Source organism: Neofelis nebulosa, chromosome 16, assembly GCF_028018385.1.
Source record: "Neofelis nebulosa isolate mNeoNeb1 chromosome 16, mNeoNeb1.pri, whole genome shotgun sequence".
NCBI classification, from domain to species: Eukaryota; Metazoa; Chordata; class Mammalia; order Carnivora; family Felidae; genus Neofelis; species Neofelis nebulosa.
Window position 1 is genome coordinate 60,827,899 of NC_080797.1, and position 24,686 is coordinate 60,852,584.

General features: G+C 53.2%; 2 protein-coding genes across 3 annotated transcripts in view; one reads left to right on the forward strand and one right to left on the reverse strand.

The window, feature by feature from the left end:
• Positions 1-13,406, forward strand: part of SARM1 (sterile alpha and TIR motif containing 1) — a 24,822-nt gene extending 11,416 nt beyond the window's left edge. For both annotated transcript variants that reach the window (XM_058703562.1, XM_058703561.1), the window contains exons 2-9: positions 550-1,168; positions 3,158-3,370; positions 3,635-3,726; positions 3,818-4,053; positions 6,030-6,132; positions 6,209-6,398; positions 11,237-11,358; positions 11,442-13,406. In XM_058703562.1, coding sequence (XP_058559545.1) covers positions 550-1,168; positions 3,158-3,370; positions 3,635-3,726; positions 3,818-4,053; positions 6,030-6,132; positions 6,209-6,398; positions 11,237-11,358; positions 11,442-11,571 — 1,705 coding nt within the window. In that variant the 3' untranslated portion in view covers positions 11,572-13,406. The remainder of the gene's footprint in view (positions 1-549; positions 1,169-3,157; positions 3,371-3,634; positions 3,727-3,817; positions 4,054-6,029; positions 6,133-6,208; positions 6,399-11,236; positions 11,359-11,441) is intronic.
• Positions 13,407-14,891: 1,485 nt separating this feature from the next.
• SLC46A1 (solute carrier family 46 member 1) lies at positions 14,892-21,663 on the reverse strand. The gene is made up of 5 exons (XM_058703565.1): positions 21,428-21,663; positions 20,159-21,011; positions 17,863-17,946; positions 16,031-16,187; positions 14,892-15,486 (listed from the first exon to the last, which is right to left on the reverse strand). The coding sequence occupies exons 1-5, from the start codon at positions 21,653-21,655 to the stop codon at positions 15,429-15,431; spliced, it is 1,380 nt and encodes a 459-aa protein (XP_058559548.1). The 5' UTR covers positions 21,656-21,663; the 3' UTR covers positions 14,892-15,428.
• Positions 21,664-24,686: the final 3,023 nt, after the last annotated feature.

The window sequence follows — 24,686 nt, forward strand, 5'->3', positions numbered from 1 at the left end:
AAGGTTTGAGGGCAAGGCTAAGAGTGCTGTACTTCAAGTGATACTTCAACTGATGACAAGTTAACATGTAGTAAGTCTTCTGTATGTGCCAGGCACTGTGCAGAGCAGTTTACGTGGATTATCACATTCGTTCTCATAATGACCCTGTGGGGTAGGTATTCCTTTTATTTATGAGATGAGGAACAGAGGTAGAAAGATAAAGGAAGGCACCCAAGGCCCCACAACTTTCTAGAAGAAACCAGGACCCAGGGAATCTTCTCCAGAGTTAGGGTCCTTAACGGCTACATGCACTGCGGGGGAGGAGGCAGTGGTAAGGGAGGAGATGGGGAGGCCAGGATGGAGCATCCTTACAATCCGAGAAATCTGCTCCTCCCCAGACAGGAGATGAAAGGCAGAGGCAGGGAAGATAATGCTCTCCCTCATGTCCTATATGACACTAGTGAGGCCAGAGAGGTTAAGTGACCAGACCGTGGTCCCCAGGGGACAAGCCACCCCCCCTCCCCGGGACCACCGCCACTCCACCGTCCCAGTGCCACTTTTTCTTGGCAGGGACCGCGTGGCGCGCATCGGGTTGGGCGTGATCCTGAACTTGGCCAAAGAGCGTGAGCCGGTGGAGCTGGCGCGGAGCGTGGCAGGCATCTTGGAGCACATGTTCAAGCACTCGGAAGAGACGTGCCAGCGGCTGGTGGCGGCCGGTGGCCTGGACGCGGTGCTGTACTGGTGCCGCCGCACGGACCCGGCGCTGCTCCGGCACTGCGCGCTGGCGCTGGGCAACTGCGCGCTGCACGGGGGCCAGGCGGCGCAGAGGCGCATGGTGGAGAAGCGCGCTGCAGAGTGGCTCTTCCCGCTCGCCTTCTCCAAAGAGGACGAGCTGCTGCGGCTGCACGCCTGCCTCGCGGTGGCGGTGCTGGCAACCAACAAGGAGGTGGAGCGGGAGGTGGAGCGCTCCGGCACCCTGGCGCTCGTGGAGCCGCTCGTGGCCTCGCTAGACCCCGGTCGCTTCGCCCGCTGCCTGGTGGATGCCAGTGACACGAGCCAGGGACGCGGGCCCGACGACCTGCAGCGCCTCGTGCCGCTGCTGGATTCGTCGCGCTTGGAGGCCCAGTGCATCGGGGCTTTCTACCTCTGTGCTGAAGCGGCCATCAAGAGCCTGCAGGGCAAGACTAAGGTGGGTGTGGGGTGAGGGGGAGGACCGGGGTTAGAGAGAGTCTGGACCAGCTTCCCAGAGGGAGTGACAGGGACTTGAAGTACACGTTAAGAGTTAGGTGAAGCAAGGAGAAGGATGAGAGACCAGTCATTCTGGCCTTGAAGGCAAAAGCAAGGATTTCCAGCAGGAAACATGCATTTCACAAAGATTATCCTGGCTGCAATTGTAGAGATGGAATTGGCAAGGGTGAGGTCAGAGGCAAGGGAGCCAGATAGGAGGCCATGATGGGGACAGTTGGGAAGGTGGGCTGGGGCATGACAGCAGAGGCAGAGAAAAGCAGACAGATCTCAGAGGGGCTGAAGAGATAGAATTAGGACTTGGGGGGTGGGGGGCGGTGAAGGAGAGGGAAGAGCTGAGGATGACTCCTGGCTTTGGACACAGACAGCTGGGTGCCTGGTGGCACCTGGTACAGAAATAAGGGTAACTGGAGAGAGGTTGTGGTGGGGGAGGGGAAGAAAGTGAGTTCACTGGGACAGGCTGGGCTTGGAGTGCATGAACGATGACCAGCTGGGGTACCTCAGTGGGCCATTTTGTCACATGGGTCTGGAGTGCAGGAAGGAGAGGGAATGCAGAGACAGGGGCTTGGCGGGGCAGAACATCAGTGCGTTGACCAGATAACTCCCACCTGTGTCCCAAGAGCTCCCTATGCCTAGGGCCTGATCTGAAGCTTTGGCCCTCTGCTTTAACTTGCTGTGTGACCTTGGCTAGCTGGCTTCCCCTTTCTGGGCCTCTCTATGCTTCTTTTTTATCCTGGAAAACTGAAGAAGCGAACCACGGCAGCAGTTCTTATCCTGCATGTGAAGCTACTAATAGCTAAATTATCAAAAGTTTGTGTTTTTGTGTTTTAAATATTGGAGAATCAAAATTATCCCTACAACACCCCTCTCCTCCTTTGCATTCCTCTGGGGGGTTGGAGTTGGTGACAGCTGGTGTAAGGGAGTTGTGGGCACAGTGTGGGCCATCCTGTCTGTACCACAGCTGTCATCTGGGCTGCTTGGAGGAGAGTGTCTCAGATCATTGTCACCTATTGTGTGTGTCCCCACAGATTAAAAAGAGACTGTTGTGTTGGGGGGTTCTTGGAGGCCTCTTCCAGGGTCTGGGGTTCTAGAAGCTTCTGATTTTCCCCTCTATGCCCCAGAGGTGGGCCATGGGAGGACTGGCTTTATAAATCAGGTCATTCTGCTTTGGGAGAAGGGACTTGAAGGGAAGTAGGGAGTGAGGCCCCAAGGATTGGGTCTGGGCAGCAGGCATGACCACCAGCTATGGCACCCCCTTTCCAACAAGGCCAAGTGAATGCAGTTCAGTAAAGAGATCGTCAGCCACCACTCTGTACCCTGCAATGTGCCAGGTACAGGACTCCAAAGGTGACTAAAACATGACGTCAGCTTATCATCCAGTGGAAGGTGCATTATCTATTAACAACAGTGGCATGTAGAGTACAAGGCCTAATTGGACCTATGGGCCAAACTGTGGGTAAATCAAAGTAGGCTGCATGGAGGGGGTGCTAATCAATTTGAATTCCGATGGATGACTAGGATTCCCACAAGCAGGCCAGAAGAACTAAAGGGTCTGGGAAAGCCATGACTGAGCCCAGCCAGAGATTGGAGAGCCTTAGTGGGTGGGTGTCAGCCAAGTGTGGGATTGTGAAAGGGCAGTTGAGCTGAGAATGGTGGGCAGGGGCTACACTGTGCCAGGCCCGGCCTCCACATTGAGAGCTCAGACTTCATCCCAGGGAGATGGAAGCTGTTAGAGGGGAGACATGAGGTCAAGAGTTGCGAGAGCTTCAGGAGGCAGAATCCACAGAACTAGGTGATATATTGGATGCAGGCAGGGCTAGGGTAGATGATGGGAGTTTCAGCGCTTTGAAGAGGGGAAGGGAGGGACTGGGCACGTTTGGGGATGGCTGGCGAGCTGGTGGACCCAAGACACCCTCTCCCCATCCCTCCCTAGGTATTCAGCGACATCGGAGCCATCCAGAGCCTGAAACGCCTGGTTTCCTATTCCACCAACGGCACCACGTCGGCGCTGGCCAAGCGTGCTCTACGTCTGCTGGGCGAGGAGGTGCCGCGGCCCATTCTGCCCTGCGTGGCCAGCTGGAAGGAGGCCGAGGTCCAGACGTGGCTGCAGCAGATCGGCTTCTCCCACTACTGCGAGAGCTTCCGGGTAGAGCGGCGCATCCCAAAGGCGCGCGGCCGCTAGGGGCGCCCTGCACAGAGGCCACCGCGCCCCTTTTCCGCCTGCATGCCCGCGGCGCCAGGGGGCCATATTGGGGATGGGAGTCTGTACTCAGCCACTTTCGGGGTCACTCGGCTCTGAGTCCCATCCGCCTCACCCATCGCCCTCTACAGTTCCCTTTCCTTGCATTTTATGCTTGGGGTCCAAGGGCTGAGGAGGAGAGCCCTTCCTTACATCTGACCCCTCCCTCAGGAGCAGCAGGTGGATGGTGACCTGCTTCTGCGACTCACGGAGGAAGAGCTCCAGACCGACCTGGGCATGAAATCGGGCATCACCCGCAAAAGGTACGGAGCCTCCTGCCTGCCAGCCGTCGCCCTCCGCCACTAGCCAGTCCCAGGTTAGGACCTCAGCGTCCTCTTCTCCCCCGGGGTGCAGATTCTTTAGGGAGCTCACGGAGCTCAAGACCTTCGCCAACTACGCTACATGCGACCGCAGCAACCTGGCCGACTGGCTGGGCAGCCTGGACCCGCGCTTCCGCCAGTACACGTACGGCCTGGTCAGCTGCGGCCTGGACCGCTCCCTGCTGCACCGCGTGTCTGAGCAACAGCTCCTGGAGGACTGCGGCATCAGCCTGGGCGTGCACCGCGCCCGCATCCTCACAGCCGCCAGAGGTCAGCCTGCCCACCCGGGCCCCTACCCCTGCCTAGCCCAGCCCTGCAGGGCGAGGGGAGACACACGGTAGATGGTCTGAACATATCCCCGGTGCCAGACTGGATTCTGAGGATGCAAAGACCAATATGCTGCACTTTTCCCTCAAGAAGTTCCCAGTCTGAGCTGAGTGGGGGGGTGGGGGTGGGGGTGGGGGGTGGAAGTAAGTCAGCTGTATAAGCAGGTCGGTGACCACAGTAGGAAGCATGTCTGGGACTCCAATGGGGGCTGCGAGGAAGCGCTGGCTGTCCACCCAGGTCTGGGCATTTAGAGGATGTCTGACCAGGTCTTGAAGGATGTACTGGGGAGGGCGGTGCAGCAGAAAGAGCAGCTCAGGAGGAGGGAGCAGATATGCAAATGTGGAGGTAAGACAAGAAGGAGGGGGTCACATGGGGAGGGAGGCTTATGCCACTAGCCAGCAGCGTGCAGAGTATGGGTTCTGGAGGTGCTTTGGGGAGGTCATGAGGGCAGAATGGATTCTAGGGCTCTAGCAACCCTTTTCACTTACTACTTTAACTTGCTAATTTACTATTTAGTTGATATTTATCATCAATTGTTATATGTATTAGGTTTTAAACAGATATTATCTCATTAATCTCTACATCCATTCTGCGCAGTGGGTGTCAATTTTTTAAATCAACTTTAAAAAAATTTGTAAGTAATAAAAGAGGTATAACTTAAAAGTGTCCAATTTCAGGGCTCCTGGGTGGCTCAGTAGGTTGAGCATCCAACTCTTTATCTTAGCTCAGGTCTTGATCTCAGGGTCATTGAGTTCAAACCTGGCATTGGGTCCCACACTGGGAGTGGAGCTTCCTAAAAAAAAAAAAAAAAAGAAAAGAAAAAATAGTGTCCAATTTGAAGAGTTTTGAAAAATGCTTATATGTGTAACTACCATCGTAATCCAAGATGAACATGGTCCTTGAGGGTGTTAATTGAAAAGATGATGAAACTAAGTTTTAGAGAATTTAAATACATTTCCCAACGCTATCCCTTGGGAAATCCCAAATACATATCTCAAGGCCCTTAAAATAACAGAACTGGGATTTGAACCTCTGTCTTTCTGCTTCATAAACAGACATATGCTGTCTGTGAGTGTTAGGGCCGAATATTACATGAAGATGGATACTTTGCATTCAGCAAGTTTAACTAAAGCAGATCAAGCCTTTATTATTTTTACATCGCAGCGTCCAACAAAACCCTAAGATTTCATTTTTTAAAAACAGGGAAGTCCTACTGCAAAGATAGCTTACACGTTTTTTAAAAAGAGCCGTGCACGTTTTTTTAAGTGGGGGCAATGACACACTCAGACTTAGATTTTAGAAAAATCCCTCTGGTTGCTGTACAAACAGATTAGACCGAGTAAGTGTGGATTTGGGGAGACCACTGAGAAGGCTGAGTTGGGAGCCTGGACATCAGGAGGGCCCTGGGAAGTAGGAAGGATACAGAGCTCAGAGTCAGGGGTTGTGAAGACTTGTCTGTTCTGTTCACTGCAGTAGCCCAAGCACAAGGGATAGTGCCAGGCATACAGTAAATGCTTAGCAAATACTTGTTGAATGAATGAGTGAGAGGTAGGGGTTCAGGTCAATACCCAGGTGCTGGCTGTGGTGGGAACTAGGAAGGGAGGGTCCTGGGGAGGACTTGGGACGTATTGGGTTTGCCGTGTGTGGGGGCAGCTGGCCGTGTAGGTCTGAAGCTCCGGAGAGAGGGCAGGGCTGGAGGTGCAAATCCACGTCCCTAAAACACAATGCCTGCCTCCTGAGACGCACTCACTAAGAGTTAGCAGCCCTCCTTCCCGTAGGCCCATCTCGCTATCTCGGTGACCCTTTTTTGAAGCAAGCCACCCTGCCTGGTCTGGGCGGGGTTGGGCCGGGCTGAGAAGGCGGGTGTGCAGGGGATGATGTACCTCATGGTGAACCAAGCTGTCTCTTGTCTGCTTCAGAAATGCTACACTCCCCGCTGCCCTGCACTGGCTGCAAGCCCAGTGGGGACATCCCAGATGTCTTCATCAGCTACCGCCGGAACTCAGGCTCCCAGCTGGCCAGGTGAGAAGGGGTGGGCAGGCGGGCAGGCTGGGGCCTCGGGGCAAGGCCAAGGCAGTGACACGGGACCTCTTTACAGCCTCCTGAAGGTGCACCTGCAGCTGCACGGCTTCAGTGTCTTCATTGATGTGGAGAAGCTGGAAGCAGGCAAGTTCGAGGACAAGCTCATCCAGAGTGTCATAGGTGCCCGCAACTTTGTGCTGGTGCTGTCAGCTGGGGCACTGGACAAGTGCATGCAGGACCACGACTGCAAGGACTGGGTGCACAAGGTAGGCGCTGGCCTCTGTGGTCCCAGCCCTGGCCTGTGTCCAGGGCACAAGGTCCTCCTCCCGTTCCTCCTCCCCTGCGTCCACCAGCAACCTCCATGGCCCAGCCGGAAGTCAGGAGCCACAGCTCTGACTGTAATTAGTCTTTAGCAAGTCACTCAGGCTCTCTGAGTCTCAGTTTCCTCATTTAGAAAATGGGGATAACTTCTCTGTGTTCTTCGCCTTGTAGGATTGTTGTGAGAAGGATGAAAATGCTTTGAAAAATAACCTCTGTGAGGGGAGAGGGGCCAGAGAGCCTAGTGCCAGACGCAGCGGAATCATGAAGAGCACAAAGCTGAGTTTGAATCCTGGCTCCGGCCTTGGACAAGTTACTTAATCCCAGTGAGCTTCGTGTTTGTTACTGGAAAGTGGGATAAGTGTAGTCTCTAACTCCCTAGGATGTCGTTATAAAAATTAAAAGAGCTAAAATGTGTGAAGTGCTCAGCAGAATGCCTAGCTCTATAGTAATTGCTTTATAATGGTAGCAATTATTATTGCAATTATTATGAGTACTACCACTGTTTAATTAATACCGTTGTATTTTCAGTGCCTGACACATAGTAGAAACTTATTAAATACTTGTAGAATGGAGGGGTGGATCCATATCACATCTGCAGGTTATTAATAACTAATCAGTGAGTAGGAACTGGGGGTCTGGGCTGAGAGATAAAGCAGTCATCTGAGATGGAGCCCTTGTCCTAAAACAGCTAAGAAGACAAAAATATGCCCAGAACGACCAGACCATATGTAGGATGGTGTCAGTGCTAAGCTAGGTAGGTGAACCTCCTACTTGCCATAGGAGTATGGAGAAGGGAGAAAACATTAAGGGCCAGAGTAACCGGGGAAGGCTTCATGGAGGAGGCAGAACTTGAGAAGAGTCTTAAGAATTTAGGTGAGTGGAAGAGAAGGCATCCCAGGCAGGAGAACTGCGTGAGCAAAAGAACAAAAGTGGGGGTGAGGAAGGTGCATCACTGGTAACTGCTTACAGATGAAGAAACTGAGGCTCAGAGAGGTACAATATTTTTTCCCATGACCACACTGGTGTTGAAATCAGAAAAGCTGGGCTCTGAACTCCATCTGTCCGACTCCAAAGCCCACGCTCTTTCCCAGGACCTGACTGCGTTCCATGGCACAGATCTGAGGGGGTGTGAGGGGAGATGGTGGGATACGGCTGGGTTCAGCCGGCACCAGAAATGATTGTCTGCATCTCTTCCCAACTCCATGTTCAGTGACGTCGTGTTGGTAGCTCAAAATCAGCCACGGTGGGAGCATCAACACTAAGGAAGTTGATAAATACTACGTACGAATCAGGGTTTTATTTGGTTGATTGTCTCCCCCCCACCCCACCCCCCGCCTCCCAGAGAGCTCATTGTTAAACATTGACCAGTATACCACTGGCTGGATAAGAACTACAGAACTAGTTTGCAGAGTACCTAAAGGCCAGGAGAAGACCCATGTTTAAAGCACAGGGAAGAGGGATTCCCCTGAGGGCAGTGACGCCAGGCCAGGGATTGTTGGGAGAAGGCTCTGACACCAGAGTGCATCCAGACTGACAGTGGGGAAGAGGGTCAGGCCCCAGAAGCCATGTCTTAGGGGCTGAGTATTGGGCTTGGTTTGGTGTTGGGCCAAAGAGACACCTGGAGGATCATGGTTGATGGCCCAGCTTAGGTGGCAGGTGGCCTGCTCCATGGGAGTTCAGACCTTGCCATGTTTACTCCATATCCCCGATGCCCACAACCACGCAAGCTGCAAAGTAGGCTCTTGAGTTTATGGAATGATTGAATCAAAGATTACACAGATGGAGCTGAGATTACTGGGAAAAGAAGACATGTCCACCAGCTTTACCAGGTCAACTCTAATCAAGTTTTCATTCTGAACCTGCTGGGTGACCTTGAACAACCCATTATTCCTCTCTTGGCCAGACTCTGAATCTGTGCCATGAGCAGTGTGCTGTCTTCAGTTGTGTGTAATTTTGGATAAAACAAATGTCTAAAGGCTCCCAAATAAATTTCTTCAGGGTCTGAATTCATACAGGTCCTCAGCAGAGAGGCAGAGGGCTTGGTTGAAAGAGCCCTGGACTTGGAATTTGAAGGCTTGATTCAGAGACCTGGCCCCTCCTGGTTTGGGCATTTGTGTGACTTGGGAGCAAGTCCCTTCCCTTCTCCGGGCTTCCTGCTTCTCATTCATAAAATGGAGAGTTTCCCCCAAAGCCAACCAAGGTGGAAGCTCCTCAGGTTCTTTCCCCAGGAAGGCTCTGCTCCACAAGGGTACTGGACATCCAGCCTTGTCCCAGCAGATTGTAAGGAGGGAGGAGGCAGGCGGGGTGGCAGGAGCCTTTGCACTGGACCAGTCCCAAAGGCTCCATCAGCCTTCCTTGGTTGTTGTTAGTGCTTGATTGCCTCTGGTTTTAAAATTCCTTTCCCTGAAGCCACATTTAGTGAGTAATCAATATGGAAAACCACAAGTGAACTGCACTCAAAAAAGGCCAATCCCTGAGGTTCTCCCTTGAAAGGAGAAAAACATTCAATAAGCACTTACCAGAGCACCCATTAATAGTAAGTTATATCCTCAGAACAACCTTGTGAAGTAGGTTTATTATTCTCTTTTACAGAGGAGGAAATAATAACACCTATTATTTATTAAGCACCCACTGCATGCTGGGCACTGTTCTAACCACTTGTCGTGGGACATTGCAGGTATCCCCAACCATCCCACCAGACAGGGACTGTCATGAACCCTATTTTGAACCTGATTTTATATATGAGAAAACAGAGGCTTTGAGAGCCTGTTTTTGCCTCAGGCCACAAAGCCTGTGTCAGAGATTCGATGTGAACCCCCATCTGATGATTCCAGAGTTCAGTCCCCAACTGCTATGCTATGTTATGTTATTTATTTTTCTTCCTTCCTTCCTCTTCCTTCCTTTTTTCTTTCTTTCTTTCTTCCTTTCTTTCCCTTCCTTCCTTCCTTCCTTCCTTCATTCTAACCATTCAGTCTGCCTTCCTTCCTTCCTTCCTTCTTTCTTTCTTCTTTCTTTCTTTCCTTCCTTCCTTCCCTCCTTCCTTCCTTCCTTCCTTCCTTCCTTCCAACCATCCAGCCATCCATTAAGTATTTGGCAAGGGCTGACTATGGGCAAGGCTTTGTGAAAGATGCTGAGATGTAAGATGGGTAAAAACCAGACATGTGGGGAAGACAGGTATTAAGCAAATCACTCATTAACTAATTTAAGTTTGCAACTGTAGCATATGCTGAAGGGCCTATTACAAGAGCCTACAATAGGGAGAACTGGCCTAGTCAGAGAAGTGAGGGAAGACTTCCCTGGGAAAGTATGGATTGAGCTCAGATCAGAAAAATGAGTAGGCATTAGTTAGGGGAAGGGGCAGGGAAGAGCATTCCAGACTGAGGAAACAGCATGTGCAAAGGCCCTGTGCAGGGAGGGAGGATGGCAAATCTAAGGGGCTACAAGATCTGTGTGGCTGGGAGAACAGTACAGGGGTAGAGTCTGAGAAGTGAGCTGTGGTCAACCACACAGGGCCTTCAGACCACATTAAGGAGTTTGAATTTTATTCTAAGAGCCATGTAAAATCCTGAAGGGTTTTAAGCAGGGGATGACATGATCAGATTTGCATTTTGCAAACAGCAGCCAGGTGAAAGGGCAACGCAGAGAACAAGTTAGAGGGGGCAAGAGTGGATGAGGAGAGACCTGGCAGGGGATAAAGATGAGGGGGGTTGGAGCAGGGTGGTGGTGGGGTGGAAGAAGAGAAAAACGGGTGGATTTGAGAAAAAAAGTAAGAAGTACAAATTGCCAGGGCTGGTGACAGATCAGTTTGGCTGCAGCGGGTCATGTTCTTCTTCTGACACCAAATCGTGTGAGTTTTTTCTAACACCAACAAACCATTCTTGCAATTTGCCAACACCAACTGGGTGTTCCACAATTCAGTTCAATTCTGATGTTGACTTACTTACCCAGAGCAAGTGTCAGACTCCAGAGGGTTAAGGACTCTGCCCCACAAGTCTGCCCTCACTTCAGATGCCAGTTGAAAGTCCTGGGTTCCCAGGCTACCCGCATTTGTCTGACTTGACTACCAATTCAGGAGTTCCCGGGACATACACATCCCTCCCTCGACCAGTTCAATAATTTGCTAGAATGACATGCAGAACTCAGAAAGGACTCAACTATTACTGGTTCATTGTGGAGGATACTACTCAGGAACATCCAAATGTGAGAGAGGCCTAGGGCAAGGTACAGGGCATGCGGGCATGGGCAGGGGAGGCCCAGAGCTCCCATGCCCTCTCCAGGCCACCCTCTCAACACCTAGATGTGTTCACCAACCCATCTCATCCTTGGGGGGTTTTACGGAGTTTCATTATGTGGGCATGATTAAGTCATTGGCCACTGGCGAGTGAACTCAATCTCTGCCCCTCTCCCCTCCTAGGCAGTGTGTGTGTGTGTGTGTGTGTGTGTGTGTGTGAATGTTTGTTGGGTACTTAAAAGTTCCAACCTTTTCAACATAGCTTGGTCTTCCTGGCAACCAGGCCCCATCCAGAAGCTATCTAGGTACCCCCAACCCATCCTCCAGTCATCTGGGGATTCCCAGGGTTTCAGGAGCTCTATACCAAGGATCTGGGGCAAAGACCAAATATATACCACAAGTGGTGAGGGAGAAGTCAAGGTAGACTTCAGCACCAGCACCCCACCCCAGGCTTGGCCTTGGGTGGTTGGCCCTCCCAGCGTCTGCCTGGCCTCCCAGGTCCCTAGATGGGGACCTGTGTCTCTTTCCTCCTCCCCTCTTTTCTTTCTCCAGGAGATCGTGACTGCTTTGAGCTACGGCAAGAACATTGTGCCTGTCATTGATGGCTTCGAGTGGCCAGAGCCCCAGGACCTGCCCGAGGACATGCAGGCTGTGCTCACCTTCAATGGCATCAAGTGAGGAGGGGGGCGGGTATCCAGCCCCCAGCCAGCAGCTCCCTCCGGCAGGCCCTCTGACCCACCAGCCTCTGTGCCCACAGGTGGTCCCACGAGTACCAAGAGGCCACAATAGAGAAGATCATCCGCTTCCTGCAGGGCCGTTCCTCCCGGGACTCATCTGCAGGTTCTGACACCAGTTTGGAGGGTGCTGCACCCATGGGCCCAACTTAACCAGTCCTTCGTTCCCAAGCCCTGCCGTGACCCCCATTTCCGTCGTCCCTCCTGAAGAAGCAGCTCCTCAAACCGGCCTCCCTCAGCCTGGGCCCTTCTCAGGAAATGACTGTCCCTCTCTCCCCACCCTCATGGGCCACCTCAAACCCAGCTTCCTCAGTGTCTGGAAAGGGAAGGGAAGCCAGGCATTAGGGGTGGTAAGGGTCAGACCCCCCCCCCCCCCCCGCCCCGCCCAGGCCCTGCCACCAGGTTTTCTATCTCCGGTGTGGGAAAAGCACTGGAGATTGAGGGTTCACAGCACACTACGCCCCATCCTGCCCTGACAGCAGCAGCCAGCTTTCATAGGGGGAAGGCAGGCAGTCTCTGACAAGGGTTAGGGCCATGCCCACCCTCTCAGCTAACCCAGGGCCTGGGCCCAGCAGCCAGCCAGCACAAGGGTCCAGCGATGGCTCTCCGCCTAAATCATGCCTGGCTCTCACCACTTCCTGCCACCCTGTGGCCTTGACCTGTAACCACTCAGTGTCCTTAGCTGGCCTGGCCTGGTCCCAAGTCCCCTCTCAGCCTTTCTGAGGTGCAGCCCCCTTAGCCACATCCAAGGTCAGGGTTGGGCTGAACCTGCCCTCACTCTGGCTGGTCTGTGGCTACGGCCAGTTTCGCTGCACCCAGTGGTGCAAAGGAGTCCCCTGCTTGGGCCTGGGCAGCCGAGGCCATCTCAGTGGGCAGCTAGCCACCCTACTTAGCCTTGTTGCCGTGCCTCAGGCTCCTGCTGGCCTGGCTCAGCTGGCTTCCCTGGCCCCTCCCCCACCCACATGCTCAGGGGGAGGCCGGGGGAGGCAGCACTCTGCGGCAGCGGCAGCGGCAATAGCCTGGGCAGAACCTGCAGCAACACGTGGAGAGGCAAGATCCTGAAGAAGGGCAAGGAGTGCAGTTGAATCTCCCCTGGGAATTTTGCTAAAATTGCACTCAAGAGACCTGGGCAGAGCCTGGGTTTCTGCATTTCTCACTAATTCCCAGATGAGTGGATGCGGTGGTCAAGGAATGACCCACTTGAACTAGCAAGGCTCTAAAACACAAATCCCTCACAAATATTTGCCATTTCCCAGAACCACCGGAGCAACCCTCCCCGGTATTATCTCCATTTTACAGATAAGGAAGAGAATGACGTGCCATTTCCCAAATCATTAGCGGCAGCCCCACGATCCAGACCTGGCCGCCTGGTGCTCCGTCCACTGCCTGTCCTGAGAATCATCCTGGAGGTTGTGCCCTGGACAGGGCTTCGGACTGACAGCTGGCTTCTCCTTTGCCCCAAGAGGCTAGCAGGGGGAGACAGGTTTGCACCAAGAAAGGCTGACCCAGGAGCTGTACAGAAATAAATGAGCAGGAATGTCCCTCAGCCCCTTTCTCCACTAGGGTAGGAGAGCAAGAAAGTATCCTCCCCCCAGTAAACCCAGGCTTCAGCTAATAGGGTCAGCTAGAGCCTGCCCTGCCCCTTCCCTCCCCGGGGCAGTGAGTTCACACCAGGCTGCCTCAGCTTCCAGAAGCACCTCCCACAGGTGCTGGCCGGGTCACTCGTAGCTCTTGAGCCACATCATCAGAAAGTCAAAGGTCTTACTTCAGGCTTGGCACTCGTTCCTTCCACTCCCCCTCCTGCAGGAGACACTGTCTTTAGCGGGTCCTGGCCCCAGCTCTGGCCTCCACCGCTCTTGATGCCTTCATGCCACACGAGTGCCCTTCAGTGCCAGGCCCTGGGTGTGGTGGTGACTGAGGCAGACTGGACGTTGCCTTTGCAGAGCAGAGACAGTAACAATACAGTGGGATGACTACCCTCCAGGAGACACTTTCTCTTTGTCCCCATCAATCCCACCCCTTCCTGAGGTGCCCTGTGGGCAGTATTCAGAGAGGTTGCGGGCTGTCTGGACACCCTCTACTGCTGCCCCGTCCTGTCTCTGGGGAATCAGAGCCCAGCCGCCAATCCCACCAGAGCAGCCCAGGTGATGACCTCCCAGCCAGGCCAGTGTGTTCAGTGGATTGTCTCTCCTGCCATGACCAACACTGCTCGGGTTACAGCCAGGACAGGCACCTGGCCCTCATCTTCCACCTGGGCCTGGCCCCATGGAGCTGGTCCTGAAACAGAGGGCTGGGAAATAGCCTTTCCCCCAAGCCTGCTCTGACGCAGGTCTGCAGGGTTGGGCTTTTCCGCTTGGCTGGGCATCAGCTAGGTCCCTACCCACCTCACCCCACCCCTCCCCAGGGACTAAGGACTGCATGCCAATGAAGAGGAATCTCATTTTAGCATGTAGGAGGGGGGAAAGGTCTCAGAACATTATCTAATCTAGTGTTTCCTAACTTGTCCACCAGCAGTCAGATAATTTGGGGCATTGCTGATCTAGACCTACATAGGAGGGCTTGCTCATGGTCACAAGCAAGCCAGAGGCAGTGCCCAGAGTAGAGCCCAGGCCTGAGACCAGCCCAGAGCCTCTTCCTGACCCTCCTCACTGCCTCATGCTGGGACAGTCAGTGGAAGGCCCTCTCCTTGCTTTGGTCTTCCAAGGACAGAGACGGTGAGATGGGAATCTGGAAACAGGCCCAGGCTACAGACGCCACAGCTGACCATGCTTTGTTCTGCACCCACCCCCTCCCCCCTTCCCACTTCACCTGTGATTTCTGGGGCAGGGGACAGAGAATGAGGGTAGCAGGAGCCAAGCACTGTGGCCAATGCACGCCTGCAGTCAAGTGCCACCTGCTCTGGTTGGTGCAGGGGCTCGCAGCCCTCATCAAAGCTAGTGCCTGAATACTGAATCCAGTTCTGACTTCCAGCTTCCGGTCCAGGCTTTCCTAACACCCTAGAAACAAGCCCCTCATTCTCTGAGAAGCTGGGGCCCCTGGATCATATCGAGGAGTCACATCTCCAGGTTCCTATTGACCTACAGATAAAGGATGGCCCTGCTGAAATGGGTGGCAACAAGAGTGCTGGAGGGCTGAGCAGTGACAAAACCTGACCCTGCTTGGGCTGGTACAGCCGGGTCGACCAGTACAGGTGCCTTCAGGGACTGGATCTCTGACCCTCAGGAATGGGCTCCTGCCCGGATCTCCCCACGAGCCTGATGCAAGTCTGGCAGGCCTCTGCCCCACAGCTCAGGGGAAGAGAATGAGCAGTCAGATGGAGGGGGAGGCGGGGGGCTGGCCATGCCCAGTACAATCCCATGGCAGCTCAGGGGCTCCTGCCCAGCCCAGAGGCTGCTGCTATCTGACCTATGGTGGGCAGGCCAGGAACAGGAAAGCAGAGAGCCCCACAGCCCAATGCCTTGGGGGCCAGAAGGTTCACTTCAGTGTGATTATATGGATTTATTGTGATTGGCACTGTGAAGCCCAGAGGATGGATTCCAGCCAGAGACAGCAGCACTTTCCAGAAGGGACCCAGCCCCTCCCACCCCCCCTCCCCTCAGAATTGCATCCAACCCAGAAGTGACTGGTGGCTGCACACCAGGAACTGAGCCCTGTGAGCTGTGCGGTGTGGGCTGGAAGCACAGATGCCAGCCCTCATGCTTCAACTGGTCCCTGAGGCTTCACCTGCATTTGGGACCTCTCCTCTCCCCTGGAGGGTTCTATACGACTGATGGCATCAAGGGTAAACAGTCCAGATGGCTCCCCCGCTGCCTCCTGAGGTGGGGCTGTGTGGGTTACAATTCTAGATTAAAGTCATAGGCTGGCACAGCAGTGTAGCTTGACCACTTTTTCCAAGGCAGACACTTGCCCTTTGCGGGGTGGTGCTGGCATTGCTGGGAGCCAGACGCATGCTTTCAGCTAGTTAGTGTTCACTTTGCTCCCACTGCCCTCTGTCCTCGGGTCCAGGCAGATCAGGGGCTCTGAGGAAACTGCTGGAATTCAGGACGAGGATTAGCCTTTTCCAGCACCCTGTGAGAGACCAGAGAAAGGATTCAGATTTGACATGGGGGGGACACCCTCAACTCTTAAGAGATGTGACAAGATGTATCAAGGCCTTATTGGGTGGGCTGGTATAGGTCTTTCTGCCACAGTGGGGAGGAGGAAGACAAGGTAATGTACAGAGACACAGGACTCTGGAAAGCAACTCTTATGGCTATGGGGGAGGAAGTCAGTAGTTCAGGCTAGCCTGTGGCCCAGACATAACTAACTGAGGAAGTTTCCAGGCTTCCCTCTAGAACATTTCTGCCACCATATTTCCATCTGCAAAATGGTAATGGAGGACCGGGGGAGCTGAGGGAGAGAACACAGCCTTGCCAACAAGCAGTGTTAGCCTGACCCTTCCTCTGCTGCCCCTCTGCCTTGCCCTTGGGCAATGGTTCTCAGATGATTAAAGCAGCTGTCTGCAAGGCAAGAATCAAGCAGAATGGTTCCAGGAGTGTTCTGGTTGGGAGGAGGAGAAAGAGGACAACTTTGGGATAAAGCATTATGAGCATGGGTCAGAGCCCTACATTACCCGATCAGAATGGCTGGGATGAAGAGGAGACCAGCTCCCAGGAGGAAGGGGAACCCCTTCATAAAGTTCAGGGTGGCCGGGTAGAGCGAGTTGAAAATGCCAGAAGCCATCAGCATGGCCAAGCCATTGACGCAGGCCACAGCAGAAAAGAGAGCACCTGTGAAGAAATAAACATCACACACTGAGGCCTGAAAGGCGTAGAGTCAAATCCTAGCACCCCTAGCTTGCTGTTATGTGACCTGGGGCAAGTCACTTAACCTCTCTGAGTCTCATCTTCCTCAACAATGAATCCTACATCATGTGTTGTGGTAAGGATTCAGTGAGGTCATGCACAGAAAGCACTTCACGCATGGGACTACAGAACAAATGGCTGGTATTAAATCCATGTATTAAAAGTACATGTGATATCTTCTACCAAAAAGCCTGATAAAGTGGTTTTTGGTTTATCCCCTTTTGAAATCATCTCCTGTTTGAGATTAATTGCTGGGTTAATTCCCAGTTCTAACACTTATTATCTGTGTGATCACTGAATCAGCTGCTTATCCTTCTGGGTTTCTGTTCCCCTTCTGTTAAATAAGGCTAATACCTATTTTTCATAGACTGCTGGCAACATTAAATTCACACGTAAAGTATCCACCACAGGCCCCCTGGAGGTAGTAAGTAAGTGCTGTTCTTCTCTCCTGTTCCCCTTGGCATCTCAGGGCACAGTGAAGGTGCTAGAAAAAAAGCTTACTGAGTGAATGAATGAAGGTACATGGGTTTTGGGAGGCAAGAAAACAAACCTCTACTGGGCTACATATGGCACCAGATCCTCCTTCCCGGGCAGATGGGGAAAAGTGCATGAGCCAGATGTTTCCAGACTAGGGTCTAATGACCCAAAGGCCTGAGGCTATTCTTTTTTTTTTTTTTTTTTTTTTTTAATTTATTTTTGGGACAGAGAGAGACAGAGCATGAACGGGGGAGGGGCAGAGAGAGAGGGAGACACAGATTCGGAAACAGGCTCCAGGCTCCGAGCCATCGGCCCAGAGCCTGACGCGGGGCTCGAACTCACGGACCGCGAGATCGTGACCTGGCTGAAGTCGGACGCTTAACCGACTGCGCCACCCAGGCGCCCCGAGGCTATTCTTTATAGATACGCCAGCAGAACCCAAATTTTGCAAAATGAGCAACAACCCAAGAGAAGTTGAGTTTGAACTCTGTCCGACCGTCAAGAGCTGGAAGGCCCTTGTCATCAAGAGCAAACTGCTCATGTAACAGAGGAGGGAACGGGTGCAGAGACAGAAAGGGACCTGCCCAAGATCTCACAGCCAGTGGGTACCAGAGTCAGGACCCAAACCACATCCTAAGACCTGCTGCTCTTAAAAACAGACCCAGGTTTGCATCCCAGCTCCACCACTTACTGAGCGACTTTGCGTGACCCAATTTAACCCTCTGGGTCTCTGCTTCTTCAACTGTCACTCGGGGACAAGGAAATATCGAAAGGTTGTCTGCTTCCTCTAAGCTTACACACTGACCCTAGTGAAGCATCATCTCATTCACTCTGCAGCTGGAAAAGCTGAGTTCTGGAGAGTAAATCCTGCACTTGGGACTTACCTGAAGGAACAAGTGTGCTCCGCGAACTGCAAATTCCAACCCTGTGATCTGAAAATCCAAGGCACTGTGGCCCTCTGCCAATCCCAGGCAATTTGACACAAGTGCATTTGTCTCGGCTACTAACGTCTCCTGGGTGGAGGGGAGGAAGGTACGCAGCCTCCCGGCTCACAGCTGCCCTCTGCCCAGTTCAGGCAACACTGGGTATGAGGGACCAGATACAGGGTGACCCTGACACTCACCCTGCTCTGACTCACCCACCAGCTTGGAGAGCTTGGCCCGGATGATGGGTGTGGTAACCAATGACAGGAACAGGAGCCCGTACCCTGCAGAGAAAGAAACAATCATCAAGGAAATGGAGTCAGGGAGAGGAGCACCCAAGCACCCTATGTAGCAGAACTCCTACACATACCTCATGTGGGACTCAGGTTGGACACAGGAAGGACTTCCTTACTGGTGATGGAGACAATGAGCAAGGAGGAAGGGAGACTACCTTTCTCAAAGCTTGACCTACCTGCTACCTGTTTCATGAATGAATGCTGATTCCCCACCAATTGTGTTCTTGTCGCAACACCTCTTGTGGTCGCAGCAGGCATCACCCAACCATCTTGCACTTAGAAGGGAGATGGCATAGTCCAGAAAACAAGCATGGGCTTTGGAGTCGGCCCCGAGTTCTAAACCTGACACCATCGCTTCCTAACTGTGTGGCCTTGGACATGACTCCTATCTGTGAAAGGATAACAAAGGCCTCCTCACAGGATGGTTCTGGGGTATAGAAGGCCCCCTAAGATTTCAGGGCCGAATCCCTGAAATTTGTAAATGTTGCCTTATTTGGAAAATGGGTCTCTGAAGACATGTTTAAGTTACGGATCTTGAGATGAAGGGATTTTTCCAGGATTACCAGACTGGGCCCTAAATACAATCACACGAATCCTTAGATGAGGGAAACAGAGGGAGATGTGACATAGAACAGAGAAGGCACATGGAAGAGGAAGAGACCATGTCACCACTGAGACAGAGACTAGGGTGACATGGCCACAAGCCAGGAACTCCAGCAGCCACTGGAAGCTGGAAGAAGCAAGGGAGATTCCCTCCGAGAGACTCCGGAGCTGGAAGCAGCCAGGAGCGTGGCCCTGCTGCCCCCTTGATTTTGACCCCAGTGATACTGATGCTTGACTTCTGGCCTCCAGAACTGTGCCAGAATAAATTTCCATTGTCTTAAGCCATCCAGTTTGTGGTCATTTGTTACAGTAGCCCCAGGAAACGGTACATGAGGTAACATTTGTGGAGGATACACAGCAAATGCAAGTTCTTTTTCCCTTTGTATCTGTTACTCATAGGCTCACACTGCTTCTTCCATAACGATTTCTCTCCCTGTGGGACTGTTGCCTCCTAGAAGACAGTAGATCCTCCAAAGTGGGTTTATGAGGCAACCCAGGGCCCGTTTAGGTGTAAGGCCCACGAACCCCACTCTGCTGAGGCTCCCCTGAGCAATGACAGTGCCTTCATCATCTCTGTACCCCTGAGGGCACTGAGCCCAGCACTGAGGCCAGGGGAGATGCTGTGGGCAGGAGAGGAAGGTCCCCGGTCCCCTTCGGCCTCGCTCTCCAGGCAAGCAGCCAAGTTAAGAAATCGGTGATTACTGGTCGGCTGACTTTGTAAACAACATATTTTAGGACTCTATCAAAATTAATCTGTTCCTTTATTTTATTTTTTTTAAGTTTATTTATTTTGAGAGTATGAGAGAGAGAGAGAGGGAGCATGTGTGCACACAAGTTGGGGAGGGGCAGAGAGGGAGAGGGAGAGGGAGAGGGAGGGAGAGAGAGAGAGAGAGAGGGAGAGAGAGAATCCCAAGCAGGCTCCACACTGTCAGTGCAGAGCCCTACACGAAGCTCCATCTCATGAACCGAGAGATCATGACCTGAGCCGAAACCAAGAGGCAAGTGTGTAACTGACTGAGCCACCCAGGCACCCCTAATCTGTTCCTTTAAAAAAGTTAATTTCCTCATTTCCAGCTACCCCTCTCCTACTAAGAAAAAAAAAAAAAAGAGGAACAAGAAAAAGAACTAACGCAGGCAGGAATCTGTTATCTGTGGTCTGAGAAGACTGGCTTTTTAAAAAACCCAAAGAAGCTGACCAAAGATACCGAGGTAGGGCTTGTGATTCTTAACAGAGAAGTGAGTATTACGGCATTAGTGGCATGGACTTTGTTTAAGAACACCATAAATACTGGCTGTGGGAGGCCAAGAAGTGAAGCAATTAGCCTATGAGCCATACTTTTGTCTTTTGTTCTATCTTACTAACAACAATTTATAGTTGATAATGTGGATTAATTACTGAGGCTACTTGAAGGTCTGTCTTCTCCATTTGACAAAGATGGCATTTTTATGAAGTTTCTTCGTCTGTCCTCCAGTGCAGGCAAGGAGCACAACAATGTTTCCAGACACAGGCCTGAACCTGCAGGGGCAGGGAGTGTCTGACCCCCAGCTTTCACCCAGTGCCTCTGGGACACACTGTCCCCAAGCCCACGCATTTTACCTGTGAACATGAGGGGTGTGATGGTAGCAAACGCAAAGACCACCATCCCCAGAATGTTGAAGGCCAGGCCAATCTCAGCCACCCAGGCGTCAGCCAGGCAGTGCTGCAGAAGCCGCAGGCCCAGCAGGCTGGTGAGGTACGGGAGGTGCTGAGCTGCAGAACCGTAGCCAATCAGCTTGGAGTCCCAGCAGAGGGGTTTGCTCAGTTCATAGAGGGTCAGGATGTCCTGGGCCCCAAAGTGCACAGTGACCACCATGAAGATGGCCAAGGAATACAAGGCTAAATGCCTCCTGGACTTCTCTGGAGCGGGAGTCACGTAGAGCCGGACAATGGATCGGTGGTGACGGAGCGTGAAGAGCCGGGCAGGCGTTGGCTCCTTCACCGTCTCACCAAAGCAGAATGCTGCATAGAGAGTCATGGCTATCAACAAGGCCAAGGCCAGCCAGAAGGGGTTGGCGTAACCCTGGGCCCGGAGCCAGTGGCCCCCGAGAAGGCTGGCCAACATCCCCGCCACCCCGATGCACGATTCCAGCAGGGCCATTCGCATGGTGCGGCTGTGGCTGGAGCTGACATCTGCCACGGAGGCAAAGCCAGCAGCCAGGAGGCCACTGAAGTCCCCAAAGAGAGCGCAAAGGATGCGGCCCAGCACGAAGTAGCCGACGTGGAGTTGCAGCTGCACGACAAAGATGGACACCAGGGCCTGCAGCAACAGGCCCAGTGAGGCCAGCACCAGCAGTGGACGGCGGCCCACACAGTCACTCCAGGCACCCAGCAGGGTGAATGAGAAGAGCCCCACAAGGAAGCCGCCCAGGTTCATGTAGAGGGTCCAGTGGGAGGTAAGGGTCTCCACTTCCTGTGGGGACATGAATCTTACCAGGGTGCTGTTCCTCACTCTGGGTTGCCCAACTCCCAACCATCACCATCCTGGGAGATACGGGGATGGGGACTATCTTTGGAGCCCTAAACCTCAGAGAACCGGTGCTGGGTTAAGTGGAATGGACTACGGTCCCAGGCCCTTACTTTTACTCCCTTTGCTAATCCTCACGTCCTTGCTCTACCTAAAGGAACTTTAAGCACCCCCCACACTGCAGGGGTCGGTCCGGCGCCAACTAGGCTCTGGCCCCGCCCACTACCCAATCTCCATACCCACCCACCCCCCGCCCCCGCAGCTTGCCCGGACCCAGACGCAGGCCCCGCCCCATCGGTTGCCCAGCGCTCCAGCCCGGGGCCCACCCGGTGCCACGCTCCGCGCCCCTCCGGCGCCGCTACCTTCATGATGGGGTCCGCGCTGTGGTTGCTGCAGCTGCCCCTGTCGCGGGTGCCATTGTAGCCGAGGTCGGCACTGAAGCGGTGCCACAAGTACTGCGTGGTGAGCGGGCCCTGCAGGACCAAAGCGAAGTTGGCGAGGAATATAAGCGGCTCCACGGGGCCGCGGCACAGCACGGCCGCCGCGGGGCGGCCGCGGGCCTCGTCCGGGGGGCTCGCGCGCCCCTCCATGCGCGTGCGCGTCGGGGCGGGCGCGAGACAGACGGCTGGACGATTCTGCGCCTGCGCCCAGCGTCCCCTTTTTTTTAAAAAGCCTGGCGGGGCGGGGCCGCTGTTCCCTTCACTCTCGCCCCGCCTGCTCCGGCCGGTAAGGGGGGGCGAGGGGCCGCGCACCCCTGGCTCACCGGATGACCTCACCTGTAGTCTGCAAGGATGCCGCCCTACAGCCCTCCATTCCAGGCCCAGAAACACTCCTAACAATAACAAAACATATCAATAATTAACATTTATTGATCGTTTCCTGTGCGCTGGGCACCGTACTAAACTGCGTGCATTGGTCTTCCGACAACCCTATAGGCTAGCCATTATTAATGCTCACGGTCTACAGATGAGGAAACGAGGACATGGGGCACCGAAGGCAGAGCTCGAAGAACACTTGACCTCTGACGCCTATGCTGATGTTCGGCGCTGCAGCAGAGGCAACTCACGCTCTCGGCCTCGCTTCCACGACCTAGACTCTGCTACTGGGTCGGGCACTTACCTCCCTGTGCCCCATTTCTTCATCTTTAAAATGAGGGTGCCAATACAACCTGCCTCAAAGAGCTGCTGTGGAAGAAGAGTGTCTGGTACATTCTAAGTGCTGTTATTGTTATTAATAGGCTGTTACCTGCTCCACTCCTGCCCTAGGGTTTTTTCCTTGGGAAACCGGTCTTGTTGGGGGGCTCAGGACTGGCTGTGCAGTGACTGCGGAGGAGCAGAGGAGAAGACTGTGGAGGGCCCAGGAGACCATGGGTGTGGCCCTGTGCTCCTGGGTGCTCCAGCTATAGGAACTGGGCCAGAAGGCAGTCATACCTGCTGTCTGGGCATGTTTTATTGCCTGTAAAAGGGAAAAGCATTACCTGCCTTTCTCCTTTATCATTTACTCATTCAGCCTATTTCTTGAGCACCCCTTATATGTCAGGGACCATGCCTGGGGGTGCTCCTAGAACACAGCGGTGAAGGACACGGACAAAGCCTTTACCAGGCCCTGTAGTTCTTAGAATGGTGGGGTGGGGAGAGACCTCAAAGAATCCTACTAATCTGTGTAAGAGCTCAACTGTGGAAAGTCCTTTAAAGGAGAGGAGCCGTGGGACTCCAAGGCTGCTCATTCAGGAGCCCGGCCAGGCCTAGGAGGAGCAGGGCCAGAAAAGGCCGCTTGCCTTGACAATAGAGCAGTAGAATGAATTTCCAGAGGCAAGCTCTGTGCCATGACCCACAGGCCTGAATTTGGGAATGGTGGGGACTACCCATTTCTGGCTACCATGACTGTGCATGGTCTTGTTGCTGGCTTATTGACCATCCCCCACCTCCCCTGAGGCAGAAAGAGTCCTAGGCTCCCAAAAGATGGGTGCTGGCTAGATACTGGTGGACCGAATGAGGCCTGCACCCCCATGGGACCATTACCAACCTGTCCAGAAAATTCCACATTAAACACACAAGCCCCTGGAGTTGACTCCCTCCCCTCTCCATCGCCTACACAAAAGTTTGGCCCAGTTATGTCAGCTGCAGGCAGGAAAGGGTGCCCAGCTGAAATTTTATTGTTATTTCCTGTAGAACCAAGAATGAGAGACAGAATGCCAAGGCCCCTCAGCTGGGAATGGGTCAGGGTGTAGCTCATCCCAGAGCTGAAGCCTGTGGTGCTCTTAAAAGAGGTCTCTCTTCCACCTCTTTTAAGACCTAGCTACAGTCAGGTCACTGCTCTGCGCAAAACCTTCCAGTGGTTTCCATTTCATTCGGTGAAAGCCACATCATTAAGAGGGCCCTAAGACCATGTGCCCTCTCTGATCCCTTCCCTACATTATCCCTTTTGCTCCTTTGCTCTAGCCACAGTGGCCTCCTAGCTCCTTCGATTTGTCTAGCAGGCCCCTGCCTCAGGGTTTTTGCATTTGCTGTTCCCTCTGCCTGGAATGGTCTCCTACCAGATATCCGTCTGGCTTCCTCACTTCACCAGCATTTCTGCGGTACTTCCTTTTCACAAGTCACCAACCACAGCTCCTGACGAGCTGCTCATGTTTTTGGATATTAAGAGGAAGGGCAGAGAGAGCCTGAGGGGAAAGCCATTTCCTGTTTCGAGTGTGTTCCTCACATGCCAGCTCTAAAAGTCAAAGCGGCATCCATGTCACAACCACCGGAGCCCTGAGGTGGGAGCTGCAATTATATCTCCCTCGCTGCGAGACTTTGGCCAAGTGCCTTTTTGGCCTCCGTTTTCTCATCTGTGAAGGGATTTCTGGCCTCTGTTTCCTTGTCTGTGAAGAGTGAAGTCATGACATCTGTCTCTGGGGTGATGGTCAGGATCAAATGAGAAGAAACCCCTGTGTGGCTGTGTCCAGGTGCCAGAGATGGTGGTTTCTGCTGAGCTGAGCTTGAAGGTGGGGAGGGACCTCACCAGAAAGAAGTGAGGCGGTTGCAGGTGAGGGGATCAGCTGAGTCTTAGAGAGCAATGCTGGCCAGAGTCCAGAGAAGGGCAGGGCTGCCCAACCACTTACCCCACAGGAGCGAGTCCCCAAAGCACTTCCTGTCTTGGAGCTCCTGCTCTTGGACTCATTATTTTTAAAGCTTTTTGGGGTCCTTAACGCTTTCTTTTTTTAAGTTTATTGATTTGTTTTGACAGAGAGAGAGAGAGAGAGCGCGCGTGCATGAGCAGGGGAGGGGCAAAGAGAGAGAATCCCAAGCAGGCTCCATGCTGTCTGCGCAAGCCCAGCGTGGGGCTCGATCTCACAAAAGAGTTTACTCCGGTCCCTCCCCCTAGAGGAGTTCCCAGGCCAGTGGAAGGTGCACCACAAATCCCAAATCACAATAATAAAAGTATGCAGCGGCATAAATCAGTTCAGAGGTTCCTCAAGAGGAAGTCAGAGGATTCTCAGCAGAGGAGCTGAATTTGAAGCAGGAAATGATGAAGAGAAGTCACCAGGAGAACAGAGAGGAAGTGAAGAAGGGCTTTCTGTAGATAAGGTAGGTCATCTAATTACCCATGAATCGCACGGTTAAATAGTATTCTATTGTG